The sequence below is a fragment of the Drosophila bipectinata genome, chromosome 2R (assembly GCF_030179905.1).
Source record: "Drosophila bipectinata strain 14024-0381.07 chromosome 2R, DbipHiC1v2, whole genome shotgun sequence".
Lineage (NCBI taxonomy): Eukaryota > Metazoa > Arthropoda > Insecta > Diptera > Drosophilidae > Drosophila > Drosophila bipectinata.
The window spans coordinates 16,758,699-16,779,632 of NC_091737.1; the positions used below are offsets into that span (position 1 = coordinate 16,758,699).

Below are 20,934 nucleotides of genomic sequence, written 5' to 3' on the forward strand. Positions count from 1 at the left end.
AAAATCAATGATTTTGTTATTAGTTTCCTGTCCCACAAAAAAGAAGGATAAAAACACTGGAATTTTAGGTTTTGAGTTGATGGTTTTATTTGGATTCAGTCTTGTTTAAATTGTTTGTTTTGTCTAATCCAGCCTTCTGAGGTCACTCATAGGCCCCCACATTTTTTTTTTCTTTTCAGTGGAGTATGCGGGCCAAACTTGTGGGGTGCTTGTGGCCAAAGCTCCAGTTGATGGCGCACATCGCAAGTTCAGCCAGGGCCACCATTCTTCAATGTATGTAGCTTCGAATAGACAGATTGATGACACTCGCGCCTATTTGTTCTGCGCAGAAGGCCAAATTTAACAAAGGGGCGGGTGAGTCGCTGTCGGCTGGAGGGGCTCGACCTCGACGACGACCAGCCCGTTGTAGTTGTGTTGGTTTGTGATGGTTTTTGGCGTGCCTCAAGCTTGTCGCGGGATCGCAGGGGTGAAAATGAGTACAGCCCAACACCCGTGATCCCGAATGGGACAATTTGACGTGCCAACCGCACGGATGGCGTTTCGGGAGCCATCGTAGTGCCGTGTGTTTCGAAATATTTTGACAAAGTCAAAAATTGGTTGGTTGGTTTTTAAATTTCCGTAGGAAATTTAGTTTTTGCCCAGTTCACGCCCCCTGTAGCTCCACTCGCACCAGAGACATTTCAAAGGGTTCCGAACCCCCAAAAACAGTTCAAGACCGAGGCCCCAAACATGAAAATGGATGTTCCAGCCCTTTGGGGCTGTCAATGTCACGTGCAAAAGGATCTAAGAGGGCGATCACCGGACGGGGGGTTTTTTGCTGCCTTCAAAAAGGACCAGAATCAGTCGGAAAACTCAACGACAGTATTACGGCAACGAACAGGATGATCTCAGCATTGGTTAGAATGCAAAAATTATCAAATTCAGTTGCCTTTTAATCGTTGACCTTCCGCTGAACGGCACAAAGTGGAGGCGGCGGTTTTGAGAACTGCTGGACCTTGGGGACGATTGGGGATCAAGAAACATCCATTCGGAGTCCTAACGGCAGAAATGGAAATTTGCAGGCAAAGATAGATGCGATTACCCTAAGCTTTCGCCTTGGATAAACGATCCGTCTTGTGTCCCATAAATTTCACACTCCGCCGTCAAGATGCTCCAAACTTTTGGACGAAATCCTTGATCCTCAACCGTCCCCTGGTCAGCAGATCTCGGGCACATTGCTTGTTCTTGTAAAATTCAATTCAAAAATACAATTTTAAAAATTGTGAGCGCAAATGTTGGCGTTCTTTGCCAAGGATAGCCGCATGGCGGCGTGAAAGTGATTTTGGGTGAAGCCGTTTCCACTGGAAGCTATTGACGGAAACGGCGTGGGATTTGATTTGTGGGCAGACGCTAACCGCTGCTTACCGGCACGCCATTCGCCAGTGAGTGTGTGGAGATTAAGTTTGCAGTCTTGTTGTGGAATCTTCGACGGATGCGGCAGACGTTGCTGCCGTGACTTTTGGTGTTGCTGTTGCTGTCGATTTGGTTCCTCATCTTGCTCGCTCATCCTCCAGTTGGGCTCTCGCTGACGTTGACGGCGGGTGTGGCCGCGAAAAGTTCTGAGAAGTGTTTTTTGAAGTGAGAGCCACCGATGATGTAATTTGGTTTTCGCTGCTCTCCCTCCAGATTTTTGATGATGTCGTCTATTCTTCATTGTTCTCCTCCTGCCGCTTCTGGGCACGCTTGCGGCAGTTCTCGTAAGTATGACCCCGGAAGTTGCAGTATGTACAGCGGGTGGTGCGACGGCTGCCTCGGACGTTCTTCGAATTGGCAAGATCCGTATCCTCCTGGTTATTGTGCTCGATGACCCTGCCCTGCTCGAGCAGATCCTTGAAGGTCTGAACGGACGTGCGGGCAATGTGCTTACGGTATTTAATGTTGAGAAGCCCGTAAAGCAGATCCAGCTCGGTCTCCTCGTCGTGGCGTCCGTTGGGAAGCTGGGCCAGAAGGGCCCGCTTGTGCACCACAAAGGTATCAATGGGATCGTGATCTTCTTGCTTGGTCTGGAAGAACTCCATGTAGACCTGGTAGGCGGGCTTTGTGGGCGAGAAGTGCTCACGGATGAGCCCAATGGCGTCGTTCCAGGTGTTTGCCTCCTTGCGAACGCCCTGCCACCAGATAGAGGCCAGTCCGTAGAAAAGGAGCGAGAGCCCCTTGAGGGCATTCTCGTCAGTGATGTTCTCTAGCTCCTTGTAGGTCACTATGTTCGTAATGAACTCTTCCACCTCATCGTAGTCGCGGGCTCCGCCAAATTTGTGCTGGCAGGCGGAGAAGCTGCCCTTTGCCGTAGCGATGGGATTTTCAGCTCCTCCAGCGGCTGCTGCTGCTCCGGCGGCGCTGATACGGACTGCTTCGATCAGTGCCTTTAACTGTTCGTTGGTCATCTGGATGGGTTGTGCCATCTTTGAGGTTGGAAACGGGATTAGGTAGACGGTGGTAACACGTTGTTAGTTTGTAAAACTTTGTGAGTTGCTTTGAGGCGGGCAAAGCCAGTTGTAGCGAATGCTGCCGTTTTGTCGTGGACTGGTTGGGTCCCCAGTCGGGGATCCATTTATATACCCCGACGTTGTGAAATCGATTATCGAAAAAGCTGAGCGAAAATGAGAGAGCCAGCCCCAAAGAGAACGCGTTTGGGTGAATCACTCCTGCAATCGAATAGCAACAAAATAGTAAAAGCCGGTAACAAACACAAAAATTATCAACCGACACTGATAATGAATATGATTTTAACGATTCTTGCCACCCCATTTAGTAGGAAAAGTATTTCAAGGTCTTGGAAAAATGTTAGGGGCGTTTTACTTTTATAAAAAAAAATGTTTCTATAGTTTTATTGCAATTACAATAGCATGCGAAATTCATAGGGCAGAGTCATTAATGATGAGTCAACATCCAAAGTATTTTGGAATTTAATGATTGTTTGGTAGCCCAGATTAAATAGTTTGTTGCTTATTTGTTTATTTGTCAGAGTATCATTCATGCTGATGACCTCATAAAACTTGTTTTTTTTTCATCATAAAAATGTAGTTCTAAGAATTCTTAAATTTATGCTCTTTTAGATCTATGATTTAAAATAGATTAATAGGTTTTAATACTTAAGTATGTACATACACAAGATAGGAATTATCGGAGTTATATTGTTTATAAGTTTCAATAATATTAATGTGAGTCTAATGTACTATTATAATAGAATTGGTAAACCCCCGTCCATAAGAACGTTCTCATTTAAACATCTCTCCCTAAATTATAAAAAAAAACTAGCGTTGGAGCGACGAATATTCGAAAAAGCTTTCCAACAGAGAGAATTCCGATTTCACAACGAAACTGCTGAGCGTGCATAAACTTTTGCCATTCGACCGGCTCCCCTTTTTGTGTAAACGTCGGCCAACTGTTTGTGTCGGCGAATATATTTCCGGCGTTTGTTTATTATTTTCAAGAATCAAAACATAAACAGTTGACACAATGACTCAGATGTCCGATGAACAGTTTCGGATACTCATAGAGACCATCCGGGCCCTGGCCCCGATCAAAGAAGAGGAACCGGTGTCGAAGGGCAGCTTCAGTAACTGCCCGGTTCGGTTCAGTGGCCAACGGGATCACGATGCCGTGGACGAGTTTATCAATGCTGTGGAAACCTACAAGGAGGTGGAGGGCATCAGTGACAAAGATGCCTTGAAGGGCCTGCCCTTGCTGTTCAACAACATTGCTGTGATGTGGTGGAAGGGTGTCCGTCGCGATGCCAGGACGTGGGAGGATGCCATGCAGCTGCTGCGTGACCATTTCTCACCCACCAAACCGTCGTACCAGCTGTACATGGAGATATTCGAGACTAAGCAGGTACACGGCGAGGTGATCGATTCCTTCATTTGCAAGCAACGGGCTCTGCTGGCCAAGTTGCCGGAGGGACGACATGACGAGGAGACTGAGCTGGACTTTATATATGGACTGTTGCAACCCAAGTACCGGGAAAGCATTCCACGGCATGAAATAAAGACCTTTAGGGAGCTACTTGATCGTGGCAGAACCGTGGAGCGAACGAAGCATTAAATGTAAAATTAGTTAATAGAAATAAATATATTACTTAATATTTTGTAAACTTGTTAAATGAATGACATTATTAAACTATTTATTTAAAGACATTAAAACATAGTTACTACCTGCCATTTTTAATTTCATACTGTTTAGGGAAACCCAAGTTCTTGGGCTGTAGGTAATTAAAAAAAAAAGTTTTTGAATATTCAACAATTTCAACTTGTTGCCAAAATGATAGAGTTGCCACTAAGTTAACGGTATTTTTTCCTACATTTAGTATTTTTGTGAATTTATCGAATATAGTATATTCCGTGACTTTCATTGTGCGGTCACTCCGCTCTGGATTTCATATTCTTGCACAGAGGTCTGTGAAAATTTTTACAATTTTGTAAAATTGGCGTGGATTTCAATGGTTTCGACCGCCTTTCCTGTTCTTTTAGGTGGCGGGCCCCTGCTGGCGACTGCGAGGACGATTTTACTTTCCTAGGCCTCTGATGTGAGGAAGCAGCGCGGACGTGTAGGACAAGATGACTACCAGCAGCGAGGATGTCCTGCTCCAGATGGGCGAAGTGCGATACAAAAAGGGGGACGGAACGCTCTATGTGATGAACGAGCGTTTGGCCTGGATGGCTGAGCACCGAGATACCGTGACGGTCTCCCACCGCTATGCGGATATTAAAAGTTTGTTTGCATTCATCTCGGTTGTTTGGTTTAGTCTTTATTCTTTATTTTTTCACTCTGCAGCCCAGAAGATCTCTCCGGAGGGAAAACCCAAGATTCAGCTGCAGGTTGTGCTGCACGATGGGAACACATCCACCTTCCACTTTGTTAATCGTCAAGGCCAAGCGGCCATGTTCGCCGACAGGGACAAAGTTAAGGAATTGTTGCAACAATTGTTGCCCAATTTCAAAAGGAAGGTTGATAAGGATCTGGAGGATAAAAACCGCATCCTCGTGGAAAATCCCAATCTCCTGCAGATGTACAAGGACCTTGTGATAACAAAGGTAATTACTAGCGACGAATTTTGGGCTACGCACGCCAAGCATCATGCTTTAAAAAAGATGGGAAAGACCCAAGAAATCGGTAAGTAGAAAACCTTAAATTACAAGAAATATTTTTTCATCAATACTCTTCAAAAAAAGGTGTTTCCGGCGCTTTTCTGGCGGACATCAAGCCTCAAACAGACGGCTGCAACGGACTCAAATACAATCTTACCTCCGACGTGATACATTGCATTTTCAAGACTTATCCCGCCGTAAAGCGCAAGCACAGTGAAAACGTACCCAACAAGATGCCTGAGGCCGAGTTCTGGACCAAATTCTTTCAGTCACACTATTTCCACCGCGATCGTCTAACTGCCGGAACAAAGGATATTTTCACTGAGTGCGGCAAGATTGACGACCAGGCTTTAAAAGCAGCCGTGCAACAAGGCGCCGGTGATCCGCTGTTGGATCTCAAAAAGTTCGAGGATGTCCCATTGGAGGAAGGATTCGGCAGTGTGTCCGGGGATCGCAACGTGGTGAACAGTGGAAACATTGTGCACCAGAATATGATTAAGCGTTTCAATCAGCATTCCATTATGGTGCTCAAGACATGTGCCAATGTGAACACTGGACCCTCTGCCATGACTAACGGCACCAATAATGCCAACGGACCTGTCTCGCAGTCCGCATATACAAACGGTGTCAATGGAAAGGCCTCCGCCAGTGCTTCGACCTCTAATAGTTCCTCGGATCAGGCAGACAAAGATGAGCCACAGATCAAAAAGCAACGACTGATTGAGAAGATACATTACGAGGATCTGGGTGATCCGGTGACGGAATTGGGTGAGGATGGCAAGCCCTTGGAAACTAATACCAAGTCCAAACAGTTTGAGCTGTCCAAGGTGGAGCGCTATTTGAACGGCCCCGTCCAGAACAGCATATATGATCCTCTATACGATTCCGAAAGCCTAGAGGAAGTGCAGTACAAACTGGTGCGTAACTCGGAGTCTTGGCTGAATCGTAGCGTGCAAAGGAGTGTGATTTGTTCCAAGGCGGCTGTGAATGCTCTTGGAGAACTAAGTCCCGGTGGTTCTATGATGCGGGGCTTCCAGGAGCAATCAGCGGGTCGTAAGTTTTTGAGGAATCGTTTTTGCCTCACTCATTACACTCTTCTTTGATAGAACTGGTGCCTGACGATTTCCAGCGCGAGCTGCGCCACTTGTATCTGTCACTATCGGAATTACTGAAGCACTTTTGGAGTTGCTTTCCACCCACCTCTGATGAACTGGAGGCTAAGTTGCAGCGCATGCACGAGACCCTGCATCGCTTTAAACAGGCCAAACTAGTGCCCTTTGAGGTGGGACCTAATAAGTAACGCGCCTCCTAGACTATTATTTACATATTCCTGATTTTACAGAACCGTGCTATGCATGAGCTGTCTCCGCTGCGCTCTTCGCTAACCCAGCATATGAATAAGCTACTGCGTACTGCTAATACCAAGTTTAATACATGGAAGGAGCGCAAACTGCGAAACAGTAGATAGCAAACGCTCAATGAAGGAGAGCTGGAGCGTCTGCCACACACCTCAAGAACCATTATAATAGACTAGAAGTAACTCATAATCGTATGCGGTACGCATTGGAATAAAACACTATTTGCAACTTGGTATATAGGCCTGTGTTTCTATGTCTATTTTTGGAGTCGTGACTGCGGTTATTTTAGGGGAGCGTGTCATGTTGCGGTTAATTTTAGTTCATATTGAAGGTATCCAATTAGCAGAGCCAGCGATTCTATAAAGGTTGTAATCTTGAGCGCTTAGCGCTTTAGTTGGTTTGGTCATCTTAGTCGCGAAACAAAAATCAGAATTATACAATAAAAGATGGACGTTCAAAGTCCTTTTTGGATTCTTTTCCTAAGCTTGTCTTTTGTGCGAGCCACCTTGATATTTAACACAAATTCCGAGTTTGGTGTAAATATTTAAATGTCAATTAATATGCATATAATGAAGATCCTTCTCTACAATAGATTTTCATGGCCATTGCAATGCCGCTTTCCTTAAAGAATCGCAATGTCTTCCTTTCCTTCAGTTATGAGTTCAACTATTATCAGCCCGAGCATATATACAAATATCCTCCGATTTTGGTGAGTGAACTGAAAAAACAACTGGTAGTTTGTTCTTAACAAACTGTTCCAGATGGGAGAAGACTTCGAGGACAGTTATCTTACCTACAGTACCACTGGAGGTGAAGGAGCTTCAAGCAGCAGTAGATCCTTTTCTTCAGATGATTCTAAAAACACCGAAAAGCTGCGGCCCCAACGGGCTTTACCTGCCATGAGCAGAACAAACTTTTATATCATGCTGAAGGATAAATTAAAAAGGTGAGATAATAAAATATTTTCCGCTATATTTTTACTTATCAGCTTTTCTTCCAGAACTGGTTATCCGGATGAGCCTTGCCTCCTACGTCTAATTTGCGAAACAAATGCCTCGACGCTTGGCGAAGTTAATGGACTCTTAGGAAACATAGTGCATATCATCTTCACGTAAGTATCAAAGCTTTTCACAACCAACCAGAAACAAGAAGCCAGTGATGATGATTATGAAAGCTCCTCGGGCGCTAACCAATAAAAGCGAAAGATATTTTTAGCACCACGATCTTAACAGGGGTTTCCTCTTCTGGTTTTGCAGGCCGAGCAGCTCGAGTGACGAGAACCTGGCCAAAGAATACTACCAAGCCGAGTGGGATGGCCGGCAGTATGGCGATTGCTCACGGTATGCCAGCCAATGTAAAGAGAATGTTTTGGATCTGATCTCAAGGCCGTTGGACGATATTCTACGGGAAGTACTGGACCAACGAAATGGAAGACAATAAACTGGATGGTCGGTCAGGCGCTTACAGTTTGAACTGCATTAAACCAATTCGGGCCGACCCAGATTTTCAATTCTTTGGTTTAATTAACAGCTTCTTAGATACGCACCTTTCTTGCCTGCTTTTGTTAAAATATAGCCAGCAGTTGGTATCGAAACGCTCCCATTGTCAGTTGAGCATCGGAAATTGGATACTTTAAAAATTATTTGTAAATTATAGTAGAATGTTTAAGCAGTCAAAGTGTATCCCCTGGCTTAGAATATGTGCCATAGTAATAAACTGGAGTATTGTTAAGTCTGCCCTGCTCTTTACTACAAACTCCGAGTACGGGGTAATTTTGATCTCAAGTGCTTGTGAGCCGCGTGACTATAAGAATGCTTTTTGTTTCGCAGATCTTCATGGCCATATCGGTGCCCATTAGTTTACCTCATCGGAACGTATTTTTATCGTACAATTACGAGTTCAATTACTATCAGCCAGAGCATGTTTACAAGTATCCTCCGATTTTGGTATGTTCTTGGAATGAGTTTGTGTCTTGAGTTATTTGTTTTATGGCTGCTTTCCTCTTGCAGAGGTTGCAGTTTGAACAGTGCTTGTTAAAATGGGTGTGATAATCTGAAATAGATTTTTTCTAATTTGCTTTTTTCTCTGATAATTTTAAGATGGGTCAAGATTTCGAGGACAGCTATCTCACGTATCCCACGACAGGACGTGATGCGAATGGCGTAGATTGGAAACTGAAGGGAAATACTACAAATGATTCCTCAAAAGCATCCTCTTCCCGTGAAAAACGAGCTCTGACATTAATGAGCCGCACTGTGTTCTATGCCATGATAAAGGATAAATTAAGAAGGTACATTATTCACCCTGTTTATCTTAATGTTAATAATAATACGTCTATAACCCTAAAGATCTGGCTTTCCTGGCGAAGCTTGCCTTCTACGCTTGATTTGTGAAACAAACTCATCGCAACTGGGAGAGGTGAATGGGTTTTTGGGCAGCCTAGTGCACATTATATTCAGGTAATGTTCTGGAAAAGGCTATACCTAAATAATAATTGTAAAATGATTAAATTTCAGTCCAAGCAGCTCCAAAGACGAGTACTTACCTAATGAGTATTATGAGGCCGAGTGGGATGGCCTGAAACATCAGAGTTGTCTAGCTTATACCAAAAAATGTCCAGAGAGCCCCTTGGACTTGATTTCTGTGCCACTGGAACAGGCGCTTAGCAATATAATAAGTCGTCGCAGAAAAAAATAAACTGGAGTACCAAGTAGATCAAAAGAGTCTTTTTCTCTGGGGGGTTTACTGATGTAATTAGCATTCACTTGAAAGGTGCCACGCACTTGTAGCGAGTACTGAACATCAATTGCTTTTTCAGTTGCTTCCCGAACATCGTGGTGATCTCTAGTGCGTGGCGGTCGTAAAAAATGCTTTCCAATCCAGGCTTTTGTGGGCTTTTTATCCTTTTGACAATCTACTTGGATGTGGCCAATCCATTTGTAGCCTTCACTCCCGCCAGTACCCATGGTGTAAGTGAATAAAATATTAAAGCTAATAAAGTACTTCAAGATAATATAAATCTTAGATCTTTGCCGCTATTGCTGTACCCTTGGAGTTGCCCCACCGCAATGTATTCGTTTCTTATAATTTTGAGGCCAACTACAATTTACCCGAGAAGTGGGAGAAATGGACAATATTTGTAAGTTCCATTCTTGGTTTGTTTGCGGCTATAAAATTCTATAAAGTGTGGACTATTAACACACCTTTCATGGAACAATTAACAGATCCAAATAAATGCAAACAGCGACCATCAGTATTTGTTTTTGTGATTATTCACTAGTTGGTTGTTATTCCAGCAAAATGGTCCCATTGAATCGGAAGAAGTTGTAGATACGGATGCAGATGCAGAAACCGATGAGGAGTCATCACGAAAATTATCTGGCGGTTGCCAAAATTGCACCGAGCAGGAGCCCTATCAAGAACAGGACCAGGAGGAAGAGGCCAAACCCACAGAAACGCCCAGAAATGCAAGAAAAATTCGATCGCTGCTTACTCGAACTAATATATATCGAATTTTTATTGACAAACTCAAAAGGTGGGCTTCTGAAGTAAAAAATAATCTTAAAACTAATAATAATATCTTAAAGGAGCGGTTTCCAAGGCGAGTCGTGTTTACTTCGTTTAATTTGTGAGACTAGTGCTGCGCAGCTGGATGAATTTAATGGCGTATTAGGCAGCATTGTGCACGTGCTACTGAGGTACTCAAAAAGTTATATTAAATATCTACAGGCTTTATAGTTTTGTTTTTACTATAGTCCCAGCACTTCGGAATCGGAGAATCTACCTTTACGCTATTACCAAGCAGAACATGATGGCTGGAACGATCATTGCCACTTTTATGAACCCGGTTGTGGCGAAAGTCTTCTTGAACTTGTATCAGAACCCTTTGAAGCCATTCTTAACCACATTGAACAAAATAAAATGTAGGCTTTCTCATATTCAGAACAACCCGTCTGGCCTGCTTTTCTTACCACCTCGATAATTAGCAACTTTCGCTGCTAGAAAATAGAAGTTCTTAATTGGATCATCACTAACGGGTAGAAAGAAAAGATTTTTACTTTGGTAGCTCTTGTCTCTTACTTCAGTCGAATGAGGGCAGTTGGACAAAATGGATGGTTTTCGCAGCCTCCTAGTCCTTTTTGTTTTGGGTTTATTTCAGCGGCTTCAAGCCAAGTTTGTGTGGAACACAGGCGGTGCATCTGCAGTGAGTTTATTTCTTATATCTTTTATCTGATATCTAAGAATATTCCTTTATTCATGACAGCTTTTTGTGGCCATTGCTTTGCCCTTGGATCTGCCAAGGAAAGAGGTCTTCCTGTCCTATAATTTCGAAGCCGAGTATGAACTTCCCAGGTCTTGGAAGAAGAAACCACCCTACTTAGTAAGTTTTTGGAAGTTATGGTCTGTAATAATTTTATAAAATGCATGTTATTCTTCAGCGCAATGGAAATGGTACCGATGATGGCTCAATTAGTGACCACCTTGATCACCAACAGTTCGATGACTTTGTTTACGACGACTACTATGATGATCCTGGACATAAACACAAGCACAAACATCATCATGGTAAGAAGAAAAAGAAGACTAAGCCAAAACCAGGTTCAGCGGGAAAGCCCCAAAAACAGAAACATAAACGCAAACATAAACATAAGCCAAAGCCAAAACCAAAGCCACCACCAGAGGACGAGGAGGATGAAGATTACAAGGACTTCTTTCAAGGATTCCCGCTCGATGGCATGGGGGATCCAGTGGCAAGGAGCATGGAGAAGAGATCTCTGCTGTCGCGTACCAAATTCTACAATATACTAAGCCATCGCTTTGAAATGTGAGTAAATACTTTTTAAACAAGCGAATTAGATCTTTAGAATCCTCTATTTTACAGGCATGGCTTAGGTACTGGCGATCGTTGCCTTCTCCGATTAATCTGCGAGACCAACAGCTATAGTTTGGGGGATCTCAATGGCGTTCTGGGCAGCATGGTCCATATAATGTTTAGTCCCAGTAGCTCTCGTTACGAGGCCCTACCCCAGCGATATTACACTGCCGAGTTGGATGGAATCAAGGGCCGCTGCGGTAATTACAAACTAGAATGTCAACACAGTGTTCTTGATTTGATCACGCAACCAATTGCCCGCTATAAGGAAAATAAAAGTAAATTACAGTGAAAATGTGAAAATTAGGTAGGTATTTATCTAGGTATTTCTCATGAACATTTTTAGAGCTGGCCAGGGGCAGTTTTTGGCATACGATTTAGCCTCCTGGCACATTCGATTACTGCGCTGCCACATTTTCTCTGGGCAGGTGAATATCAAGCGGGCGTAGGCGCAGAGGCTGTAGAAGAGGGCGTGTCTATCGCAGGCATTACTCTGTCGACTTACTTGGCCCAGTTCCTGGTACTTGCTCCTGACCACCGCCGAGCATTTGGCGAAGTTTGACTCGTATATGTCAATGGTTACATCGCTGGTGAAAGCTCGTTCCAACATGGGTCGAATTTTGGCATGAATCAGGGAGGTTCCCTGCAGAGCTGAGCTCACATTGAAAATGCAGGAAAGTCGACACTAAAAGAAGGTACATGTAATAATACTTTTGGTAGGAAAATACCCTTTCTGGCAACATACACTAGCCTGCGATCCTGACGCGGCACATTCTCGATTGTAAACTCCCCAGTTGGGCATGGGAGCTGAACAGCAGATGTGTACATTCTGTGAGGGATTATACTGGGAATATATGTATTGGGAATACTTCAATGACTCACCTGGACAGATTTGGGAGCTGCCTTACATTTTGCCGCCTCAACGGAGACTGTGTATCCCAGTAAGCACACAAGAAGTATACGCCCCATGTACATGGTTCGACCTTTTACTGCCAAATGAACAAACTTTTACCAAAACCTAGCATATTGCATGTCACCAGCAGTGTGTAGTTGGTATGTTACAGATTACAAATTAACCCACTTAAGCCCCAAGCTTGGCTGAGCATCTAACTTCATTTGGCAGGCAATAAAAGTTCAACTCATTCAAAATTTTGTCTACTTTTGTTTTGGTTTTAAAATTACGTTTCTTTTCCGGCCCCGAAAACCCACCAAGAAACGGCATCGGGATGTTGTTAAATGTTTGGCCATTTATAGCCCTACTTTGGCTACCTTCGGTTGTCCTCGGCCAAGGTATGGACTTGGCGGAAATAAATAAGTGTACACAGTTGATGGATACGGAAAAATTGGCCCACTGCTGCGGCAAGGGCTTCCTGGACAAGTTCATCTTTGTGGGCAGCAACTGTACGCCATACTGGGACGACTACGGACCTGTGAGTGCCATTGGGGGATAAAGATTATTTATTTATTAGCTCCAATATTCCTAGTGCCGCTATGAGTGCCTCTACAAGCACTGGGATCTGCTTGACGCGGATAATAAGATCAAGAAAGCGCAGTTCTACACTATGGTAACGGAGCTATATAGTCCTTTAAATGGCCATAACAACTACGGCGCCGCCTTGAAGGCTGCCCACGAAACCTGCGAGCAAGTGGGCACCAAGCACGCCGACTTTGTCATGCTATACGCCCACCAGCTGGGCAGTAGTCTGGGCCTGACCAATTCCAAGTGCCAGCCGTACGCTATGATCCACGCCCAATGTCTCCAGGTGCACGTGACCCTTCATTGTCCGCAGGAAGAGTTCAGGGCCACAGATAAGTGCCATGATCTTAAAAAGGTGATATCCGGATGCGCCGTCAAGCTAAACCTGGAGCCAGTAGCCAACAAGGATTTTACGGTGAGCGAGAAGAGCGCAGGAGGCGGCTGGCTAATCTCTGGCGAACTTTGGATCGTCCTTATGGGGCTGCTCGGTCTGATTCTGTGCCATTTGTAGCGTCTGGTTTTGCTAATCGTTTGGGTGATTGCATTTGCTAACTGCCCCAATTCAGACAGTATAATTGAAAGTGTCTGAGCGTAGACGAGCCCCCAAATTGCAAAATTGTTGGACTTTGGACCAGCTTGGAGCTGGGAGCTGGCCAACAACCAATCACGATGACAGACCGATTCGATTCACGCGACCGCTGTTTAAACTGTTTGCGTTGTGCTCGATTTATTAGCCCTCGAAAGTGTTAGATATAAATTAAGCGGTTACTCCTGACATTGCCTCAGACTGACTGAAATGATGACCAGGTCTATAGCTCTTCTGATCTGCTCCTGTCTGCTGGCCGTGGTGGCGGGTATACCCCTGGATGTGGACTGCAGCCGTCGTCAGGATGTGAATGTAAGTGAAGCCTAATCCCTCGAATTTGGATATTTCTAATTCGGTATTTTGTTTTCTAGACTGTGAGGGGCTGTTGCGCCTATCCAAATCTAAACTTTGATCAGTTTAGAAAACAATGTGGAAAATATATGCCAGTTGGCTCTCCAAAAGTATCTGCCGTAAGTAAAGGATATAAAGCTCTAGTCCAGTAAAGGATTATAACTCTCAAATACCCGCAGTGTTTATATGAATGCATTTTCAATGCCACTAATGTTTTGGATGGCTGGGAAGTAAATCCCAGCAACACTCGCAGTATGCTGGAGCGTCTGTTGGGCAACAATCAGGACTTCCTGGAGGCTTATGTGGAGGGCATGCTCAACTGCTCGGATACTGTGCAAGCCATGATGAAGAACCGAAGGTCCCGATATCCGAATGCCTCCGAATGCAGCCCGGTGGCTGTTTACTTTGCCATCTGTACCCAAAAGTACGTCTTCAACCACTGTCCCTCGTCCAGCTGGGCGGGAACAGAAGCGTGTGAGACGGCTCGGTTGCAGAGCCTGAATTGTCCAAATGCCCAATTGTCACGTGGTGTTGGTCTCAAAAAGCAGTGACTTTCGGCCAGAGTAATAAACCTTAAATGAGCATAGCATATTTATAGCATTATGGGGCGCACTAAATGGGGCAAGCTAAAATAAATTTATATAAAATACACACATTTCCGGCTTGGGTTCTATATATGAGACTTGTCCATCTAGAATTGCAGCAAAAATGTCAGACCTTTCGACTTTGCTGTTTCTCCTGATAATGCCAGCTTTGCTGTCTGCCGAGCCAGACTGTTCCCAAAGACCAGATGTAACTGTGAGTACTACCATATCATGAATCCAAAATATATAACAAATAGCGCATCTACTAGTCCCTCAAAAACTGCTGCAGACTTCCCTATCTAAACTTGACTAGCTACAATTCCCAATGCGGCCAGTATTTGGTAAATGGGGCGCACATAACACCTGTAAGTTGGACTTTAAACAGACTAAAAACCTATTACTTATTTGGAGAACTCTGAATGTTTTCAGTGTAGTTTTGAATGCATTTTTACAGCAGCCAAGGTCCTGAATGGCACCAGTTTGGTGGTGGAGAATGTGGAAAAAATGCTACTCCCCATGTTGGACTCCCAGGAATTCGTTCAGATCTACGTTGACGGCTTCAAGTACTGTTCTGGCCAAGAGCAGGCCATGGTCAAGAGCCTCAAGCGACGCCGTATGCCCACCGTTGGCAAGTGCTCCTCGATGGCGGTAATGTATGGCCTGTGTTCCCATCGTTACGTCTACAGGAACTGCCCGGACAGTGTCTGGAGTAAGAGCTCGGGCTGCAATGATGCCCGGGAATTCAGCATCCACTGCGAGGACAAACTGACCGGTTAATTATACTTTTGTGAGAATGGAGAAATAAAAGAAAGAATATTTCCAGCTGCTTTGATCACTTTCTGTGATGAGATTTATTGAGTTAATTGAATAGGACATCCCGCCAGGTGGGTCTTTCCCGATAGCTGAAGAGTTCTGGACCGGCAGAGCAGCCCAGTTCATGGTTCATGGCTTCCTCTTCTTCCGCTAAGTGCAAGTTTGCTGGGGAATTAAAGAATTTCTAGGTATTATGATTTTTTATATAGAAAGTTTAAAATACACACCCAAATCCTCCAAACTTATGCCCAAACGCCTGGCGTGCTGCATGAGAGCCTTCAATAATAAACCAGTGTCAACTATGCCATCTTGCTCTAGATCTTGGAACGAGACCATCAAGTCATCCTCCGTATCCTCTCCAAAATATGATTCATCCCTCAACTCCAGCTCATTGTTACTTTGGTGGGACTAAAGCACGTTGTTGTTTAGAATTTTTCTGTAGAATCTGAAGCTCCAACTCACCTCCGGTACTACCACAAAGTCCTGAAATGCCGCCTGAACTGCCGTGCAAAACAAAATCCAGCTCACAAAGGCCAAAGGGTTCATCTTTCCTAATCGAACATCGAACTTTGACTGATCGTAAAACCCATAATGTTTGCAGAACCAGAAAGCAGAAAGCACTCCCATTTGTCATGGACAATTTGCTGGCTAATTGCAAGCAACCGGAGGTCGAATGTAAATGGTAATCAAAACAAAAAATCAAAACAAATGTATTAAGCCTAACGAATGATACTTTTACTTAAAATCATTGTTTACACTTTGCGTATATCTATTTGGGGCATCAACTGCTGGGAAGAGGAACATGGGGCAGGGGGTTGCACTGGAGGGCGAACTCCTTGGCCACATTGCAGGGGCGTTCATTCTTCCACATCTTCGAGGGGCAGTTGAGGAAAGTCTCGGCATTCACGCAGCTGTAGAGCATTCCGGCGAAAGGAGAACAGCCATGCGGCAGGACCTTGTAGGACTCAATATTGGCCGACCTCATGTGGCCTTTGACTTAAAGGGGGGAAGCATAATAGAGACTTATCTAAGGTTGCCATGAGTTATGTGTACTCACTGTTGCCCAGACAAGACTCAAAGGAGCGCACTATGTAGGAAACAATGTCCTGGTCCTTTCGATGAACATGCTGCTCCAGATACTGCTTAACCCTCTCCATTTTGATTTTGCCATTGACCATGGCTCCGGTTTCCCGATAAATACAATCAGGATAACACTGAAAAAAGGATTATGTAGAGTTATCCATAATATAGTATTTAATTACTTACCAAATGTGCGTAGCTGGGATACTTGGAGTTGGCTGACTTGAGGCCACTAACATATTTGTGGCACTTTTGCGGCACATCCCCCATATCCAGTTCCGGGGTGCGACAGCATGTGTTAATGTCCTGCAAGGTTACCTCTTATCATAAAGCCTTATCCTTTCTCATCCTTTACTCACGTAGTTGCTGAAACTCGGCGGGGCCGAGCAGTTAAAGGCCGCCTGGGAACTTTCCAGCATCGCCACAAAAAGCGCCAAAATAATTATCGATTTACGCATATCTATGATTAAATGATTAATCTCTGCGCGTTGCTTTGGTGCCGAAAAAAGAATAAAATTTTTCAAGCCCTCCGTCAGGGGCTTTATATAGCCGGTTGGAATGGTCTAGCCCGTTTTTAATGAGCCTGTAATGAAATCGGGTCGTTTGCTTTTTAGTTTGTTGGTTGAATGCTTCGCCCGAAGGCTGAAGAGCAAACATCGCCAGCCAGCGACTCGCCAAAGGTTGACTGACTGATGACTCGATGGACTCCACTCCATGCTCACTCCCATGATTCCACTCGATTGGGGGAGCTCGTGCGTGACAAAAATTGGGGAAATACCAGAATCCGGCGCAAATTGGGCAAAAATAATATGGATTGCGGATTAAATAGGGGCTGAGTCAGCTATCAGTGTCTGTGAATAATCCTTTTTTCTATTCGGTTACTGTCTAATTAGTGTGGCGTGTAATTAATGAGAATTCTGAAAGATGAGACAAGACCTCCTTCCACTTCCCACTCTCCCAGGAGCTGAGGTGTTGAAGATGCCAGCTAAGTAATTGTTGAGTGGTCTTGTCTACACACCAAAGCCCACTTTGATGCGTGGGTGCACTGAGACAAACACACACAAAGTGGATATAAATTCTACTTTTTTTATAAGCTTGAGAAGCGTCTTGTTCTCATGAAGCCATTACTTTCAGTGTAAATGTGCGCTGGTGAGATTCCCCTTTGCCTGTTCATTGTGCCTTCTGCTCAGTGATTTCCTTATGTTCTTAACCACTAAGCTGATGGCTTTTTGGAGCATAAAGCGATTTTACCTGGCAAAGGTGCGCTTAAACGCCACAATAGTGAATTATTTAAATGGAACAATGCCACGAAAACACACTGTTTAATGAGCGAAAATTTCCATGGAAATGTTCAACTTTTCAATTTCCTTGTACAAATCCATCTAATTAGAAAAATCGAAACAATGAAACCATATTTCCTCTACGGAATTGAAAAACTTTGAGTGGATTTTTCAGATAAGCGAACGTGCGGCAAACACATGAGCCCTGGGATGAATAAATCTCATCAAACGATTGCGACATTAAATTTGCATGCGACAGGACCAAAAGCTTTAATGCGTGAAGGATATACTGAAGCAATCGTGAGGCAGAAAATAAGGGAAAATGGATTCTTATTAAATAATCATAATACCTTGCCCAAAATTAGGAATACTTTCCTCAATGGCTTTTCAATGTTAGTAAACTTTTATTGAAGATTTATATTTATATAAATACATTTTTTTTAAAGGTTTTTAAAGCTGATACATTAACAATTTAAATACTGCGGAGCTTGTGCTTCCTATATGATATCTTCTACGAGCGCAGTGCAGCTTCTAAATAATCTACAGCTTTGGGCAGGGGTTTTTGTTTCAGTGGGACATCACAAGGGGGGAAAACCTCAGTTTTCACAGAAATGCCGAAAAAATTGGACTAAAGTTATACGTTTTTTTTTTTGAAAAAAATTAGACCTTTTGAATCACTTTTTAGTGAATATTTCAACTAATTCGCAACCGATTCAAAAACGGAATACCATTCATGAATCAGGGTTCTAGTCGCCTCCAATCTGCATTAAAATATCATAGATGTCGAAAAATACAATTTTTGACCTATTTTTGGCCAAATTTATGATGTTACCCCTTTGGAAAATTGCAAAAAATGGGTCAAAATTTTTTTTCCCAGATATTGATTAAAAAAGATGCTGCAAAAAGATCTAAGGTTGGGAATGTATAACATTTGTGGATCTGCCAATTATTAGTCGAGCTATAAATATTTTTCCTCCCAAAAATGCCAAAAAATTGAATAAAGTTTTAAATATTTTTTTTAGAAAAAAATTAGACCTTTTGAGTCACTTTTTAGTGAATATTTCAACTAATTTGCAACCGATTCAAAAACGGAATACCATTCATGAATCAGATTTCTAGTCGCCTCCAATCTGCATTAAAATATCATAGATGTCGAAAAATACAATTTTTGACCTATTTTTGGCCAAAATTATGATGTTACCCCTTTGGAAAATTGCAAAAAATGGGTCAAAATTTGTTGTCCCAGATTTTGATTGAAAAAGATGCTGCAAGAAGATCTAAGATCGGGAAGGTATAACATTTGTGGATCTGCCAATTATTAGTCGAGTTATGAATATTTTTCCACCCAAAAATGCCAAAAAATTAAAAAAAGTTTTAAATATATTTTTAAAAAAAAAATTAGACTTTTTGAGTCACGTTTTAGTGAATATTTCAACTAATTCGCAGCCGATTCAAAAACGGAATACCATTCATGAATCAGGGTTCTATTCGCCTCCAATCTGCATTAAAATATCATAGATGTCGAAAAATACAATTTTTGACCTCTTTTTGGCCAAAATTATGATGTTACCCCTTTGGAAAATTGCAAAAAATGGGTCAACATTTTTTTTCCCAGATTTTGATTGAAAAAGATGCTGCAAGAAGATCTAAGATTGGGAATGTATAACATTTGTGGATCTGCCAATTATTAGTCGAGCTATAAATATTTTTCCTCCCAAAAATGCCAAAAAATTGAATAAAGTTTTAAATATTTTTTTTAGAAAAAAATTAGACCTTTTGAGTCACTTTTTAGTGAATATTTCAACTAATTTGCAACCGATTCAAAAACGGAATACCATTCATGAATCAGATTTCTAGTCGCCTCCAATCTGCATTAAAATATCATAGATGTCGAAAAATACAATTTTTGACCTATTTTTGGCCAAAATTATGATGTTACCCCTTTGGAAAATTGCAAAAAATGGGTCAAAATTTTTTGTCCCAGATTTTGATTGAAAAAGATGCTGCAAGAAGGTCTAAGATCGGGAAGGTATAACATTTGTGGATCTGCCAATTATTAGTCGAGTTATGAATATTTTTCCACCCAAAAATGCCAAAAAATTAAAAAAAGTTTTAAATATATTTAAAAAAAAAAAATTAGACTTTTTGAGTCACGTTTTAGTGAATATTTCAACTAATTCGCAGCCGATTCAAAAACGGAATACCATTCATGAATCAGGGTTCTAGTCGCCTCCAATCTGAATTAAAATATCATAGATGCCGAAAAATAAAATTTTTGTCTTATTTTTGGCCAAATTTATGATTTTACCCCTTTGGAAAATTGCAAAAAATGGGTCAAAATTTTTTTTCCCAGATTTTGATTGAAAAAGATGCTGCAAGAAGATCTAAGATTGGGAATGTATAACATTTGTGGATCTGCCAAGTATTAGGCGAGTTATGAATATTTTTCCACCCAAAAATGCCAAAAAATTGAAAAAATTTGTAAATATTTTTTTTAGAAAAAAATTAGACCTTTTGAATCACTTTTTAGTGAATATTTCAACTAATTCGCAACCGATTGAAAAACGGAATACCATTCATGAATCAGGGTTCCAGTCGCCTCCAATCTGCATTAAAATATCATAAATGTCGAAAAATACAATTTTTGGAAAATTTTCTTTGGAAAATTGCAAAAAATGGGTCAAAATTTTTTTTCCCAGATTTTGATTGAAAAAGATGCTGCAAGAAGATCTAAGATTGGGAATGTATAACATTTGTGGATCTGCCAATTATTAGTCGAGCTATGAATACTTTTCCACCCAAAAATGCCAAAAAATTGAAAAAAAAAAGTTTTACGTATTTTTTTGGAAAAACCCCTTTTGAAAACCTCTTTGGAAAATGGAAAAAAATGGGTCAAAATTTTTTGTCCCAGATTTTGATTGAAAAAGATGCTGCAAGAAGATCTAAGATCGGGAAGGTATAATATTTATGGATAGGACCAGTATTAGCAAAGTTATGTCTCATTTTCTGAAATAAATCGAGGCCTTTTCTTAAATGAGATCGTTTCATAAATTACCCATACGCTCCCTGTGTCTTTGGTGTGATTTCCTCGACGGAATTGAAAAACTTTAAGTGTATTTGTCAGATAAGCGAACGTGCGGCAAATACATGGGCTCTGGGAGGAATGGAATTCATGAAACGCTTGTGACATTAAATTTGCATGCGACAGGACGAAACGCTTTAATGCGTCCAGGGCAACAGGATATACTGGAGAAACCGAGAGGACGAGAATAAGAGATACCCTTGGAGAAAGTGAGAAAAAGTGAATGAGCAAATGGGGGCGGAACACAATACAGGACAACGAACATGTCTTTGCTTCTGGCATGGAGAGAAAGCATTTTTAAATTGGAATTTAAATGCTTTTGAG

The 20,934-nt window shown here is 42.3% G+C and overlaps 13 protein-coding genes across 15 annotated transcripts; 9 read left to right on the forward strand and 4 right to left on the reverse strand.

Annotated features, from left to right (window-relative positions):
- Positions 1-62: 62 nt before the first annotated feature.
- On the reverse strand, positions 63-2,572 carry Arc1 (Activity-regulated cytoskeleton associated protein 1). Its single transcript, XM_017238833.3, has one exon. It carries the CDS (start codon positions 2,439-2,441, stop codon positions 1,683-1,685), a length of 759 nt encoding a protein of 252 aa, XP_017094322.2. The 5' UTR covers positions 2,442-2,572; the 3' UTR covers positions 63-1,682.
- An 803-nt stretch (positions 2,573-3,375) lies between these two features.
- Positions 3,376-4,145, forward strand: Arc2 (Activity-regulated cytoskeleton associated protein 2). The gene has a single exon (XM_017238549.3). It carries the CDS (start codon positions 3,499-3,501, stop codon positions 4,081-4,083), a length of 585 nt encoding a protein of 194 aa, XP_017094038.2. The 5' UTR covers positions 3,376-3,498; the 3' UTR covers positions 4,084-4,145.
- Positions 4,146-4,297: 152 nt separating this feature from the next.
- On the forward strand, positions 4,298-6,723 carry Tfb1 (transcription factor B1). Its single transcript, XM_017238866.3, has 6 exons — positions 4,298-4,432; positions 4,509-4,749; positions 4,813-5,151; positions 5,211-6,179; positions 6,233-6,408; positions 6,469-6,723. The coding sequence occupies exons 2-6, from the start codon at positions 4,596-4,598 to the stop codon at positions 6,592-6,594; spliced, it is 1,764 nt and encodes a 587-aa protein (XP_017094355.1). The 5' UTR covers positions 4,298-4,432; positions 4,509-4,595; the 3' UTR covers positions 6,595-6,723.
- A 106-nt stretch (positions 6,724-6,829) lies between these two features.
- Positions 6,830-7,948, forward strand: LOC108123619 (uncharacterized). Its single transcript, XM_017238868.3, has 5 exons — positions 6,830-7,020; positions 7,077-7,193; positions 7,246-7,430; positions 7,485-7,595; positions 7,741-7,948. Exons 1-5 carry the CDS (start codon positions 6,931-6,933, stop codon positions 7,922-7,924), a joined length of 687 nt encoding a protein of 228 aa, XP_017094357.2. The 5' UTR covers positions 6,830-6,930; the 3' UTR covers positions 7,925-7,948.
- Positions 7,949-7,963: 15 nt separating this feature from the next.
- Positions 7,964-9,182, forward strand: LOC108123618 (uncharacterized). 2 transcript variants are annotated; one of them, XM_017238867.3, is made up of 5 exons: positions 7,964-8,252; positions 8,314-8,430; positions 8,584-8,774; positions 8,833-8,943; positions 9,001-9,182. In XM_017238867.3, the coding sequence occupies exons 1-5, from the start codon at positions 8,145-8,147 to the stop codon at positions 9,179-9,181; spliced, it is 708 nt and encodes a 235-aa protein (XP_017094356.2). In that variant the 5' UTR covers positions 7,964-8,144; the 3' UTR covers position 9,182. The 2 variants fall into 2 exon arrangements, with proteins under 2 accessions (XP_017094356.2, XP_070134793.1); XM_070278692.1 differs by having other exon boundaries at positions 8,152-8,245.
- Positions 9,183-9,323: 141 nt separating this feature from the next.
- LOC108123434 (uncharacterized) lies at positions 9,324-10,411 on the forward strand. The gene is made up of 5 exons (XM_017238558.3): positions 9,324-9,453; positions 9,510-9,623; positions 9,781-10,019; positions 10,072-10,182; positions 10,240-10,411. The coding sequence occupies exons 1-5, from the start codon at positions 9,352-9,354 to the stop codon at positions 10,409-10,411; spliced, it is 738 nt and encodes a 245-aa protein (XP_017094047.2). The 5' UTR covers positions 9,324-9,351.
- Positions 10,412-10,416: 5 nt separating this feature from the next.
- Positions 10,417-11,649, forward strand: LOC108123369 (uncharacterized). The gene is made up of 4 exons (XM_017238492.3): positions 10,417-10,688; positions 10,749-10,865; positions 10,924-11,309; positions 11,367-11,649. Exons 1-4 carry the CDS (start codon positions 10,593-10,595, stop codon positions 11,647-11,649), a joined length of 882 nt encoding a protein of 293 aa, XP_017093981.2. The 5' UTR covers positions 10,417-10,592.
- A 27-nt stretch (positions 11,650-11,676) lies between these two features.
- Obp50a (Odorant-binding protein 50a) lies at positions 11,677-12,452 on the reverse strand. The gene is made up of 3 exons (XM_017238557.3): positions 12,240-12,452; positions 12,103-12,186; positions 11,677-12,042 (listed from the first exon to the last, which is right to left on the reverse strand). Exons 1-3 carry the CDS (start codon positions 12,330-12,332, stop codon positions 11,677-11,679), a joined length of 543 nt encoding a protein of 180 aa, XP_017094046.2. The 5' UTR covers positions 12,333-12,452.
- Positions 12,453-12,461: 9 nt separating this feature from the next.
- Positions 12,462-13,345, forward strand: Obp50b (Odorant-binding protein 50b). Its single transcript, XM_017238538.3, has 2 exons — positions 12,462-12,787; positions 12,842-13,345. Exons 1-2 carry the CDS (start codon positions 12,584-12,586, stop codon positions 13,343-13,345), a joined length of 708 nt encoding a protein of 235 aa, XP_017094027.1. The 5' UTR covers positions 12,462-12,583.
- On the reverse strand, positions 13,078-15,716 carry LOC108123435 (uncharacterized). The gene is made up of 3 exons (XM_017238559.3): positions 15,631-15,716; positions 15,396-15,576; positions 13,078-15,333 (listed from the first exon to the last, which is right to left on the reverse strand). Exons 1-3 carry the CDS (start codon positions 15,712-15,714, stop codon positions 15,215-15,217), a joined length of 384 nt encoding a protein of 127 aa, XP_017094048.2. The 5' UTR covers positions 15,715-15,716; the 3' UTR covers positions 13,078-15,214.
- Obp50c (Odorant-binding protein 50c) lies at positions 13,590-14,444 on the forward strand. The gene is made up of 3 exons (XM_017238539.3): positions 13,590-13,732; positions 13,792-13,890; positions 13,951-14,444. Exons 1-3 carry the CDS (start codon positions 13,631-13,633, stop codon positions 14,320-14,322), a joined length of 573 nt encoding a protein of 190 aa, XP_017094028.2. The 5' UTR covers positions 13,590-13,630; the 3' UTR covers positions 14,323-14,444.
- On the forward strand, positions 14,447-15,148 carry Obp50d (Odorant-binding protein 50d). Of its 2 annotated transcripts, none has more exons than XM_017238491.3 (3): positions 14,447-14,569; positions 14,625-14,720; positions 14,785-15,148. In XM_017238491.3, exons 1-3 carry the CDS (start codon positions 14,480-14,482, stop codon positions 15,130-15,132), a joined length of 534 nt encoding a protein of 177 aa, XP_017093980.2. In that variant the 5' UTR covers positions 14,447-14,479; the 3' UTR covers positions 15,133-15,148. The 2 variants fall into 2 exon arrangements, with proteins under 2 accessions (XP_017093980.2, XP_070134815.1); XM_070278714.1 differs by having other exon boundaries at positions 14,552-14,569; positions 14,790-15,148.
- Positions 15,717-15,929: 213 nt separating the features above from the next.
- Obp50e (Odorant-binding protein 50e) lies at positions 15,930-16,740 on the reverse strand. The gene is made up of 4 exons (XM_017238556.3): positions 16,608-16,740; positions 16,435-16,554; positions 16,226-16,382; positions 15,930-16,164 (listed from the first exon to the last, which is right to left on the reverse strand). Exons 1-4 carry the CDS (start codon positions 16,704-16,706, stop codon positions 15,950-15,952), a joined length of 591 nt encoding a protein of 196 aa, XP_017094045.1. The 5' UTR covers positions 16,707-16,740; the 3' UTR covers positions 15,930-15,949.
- Positions 16,741-20,934: the final 4,194 nt, after the last annotated feature.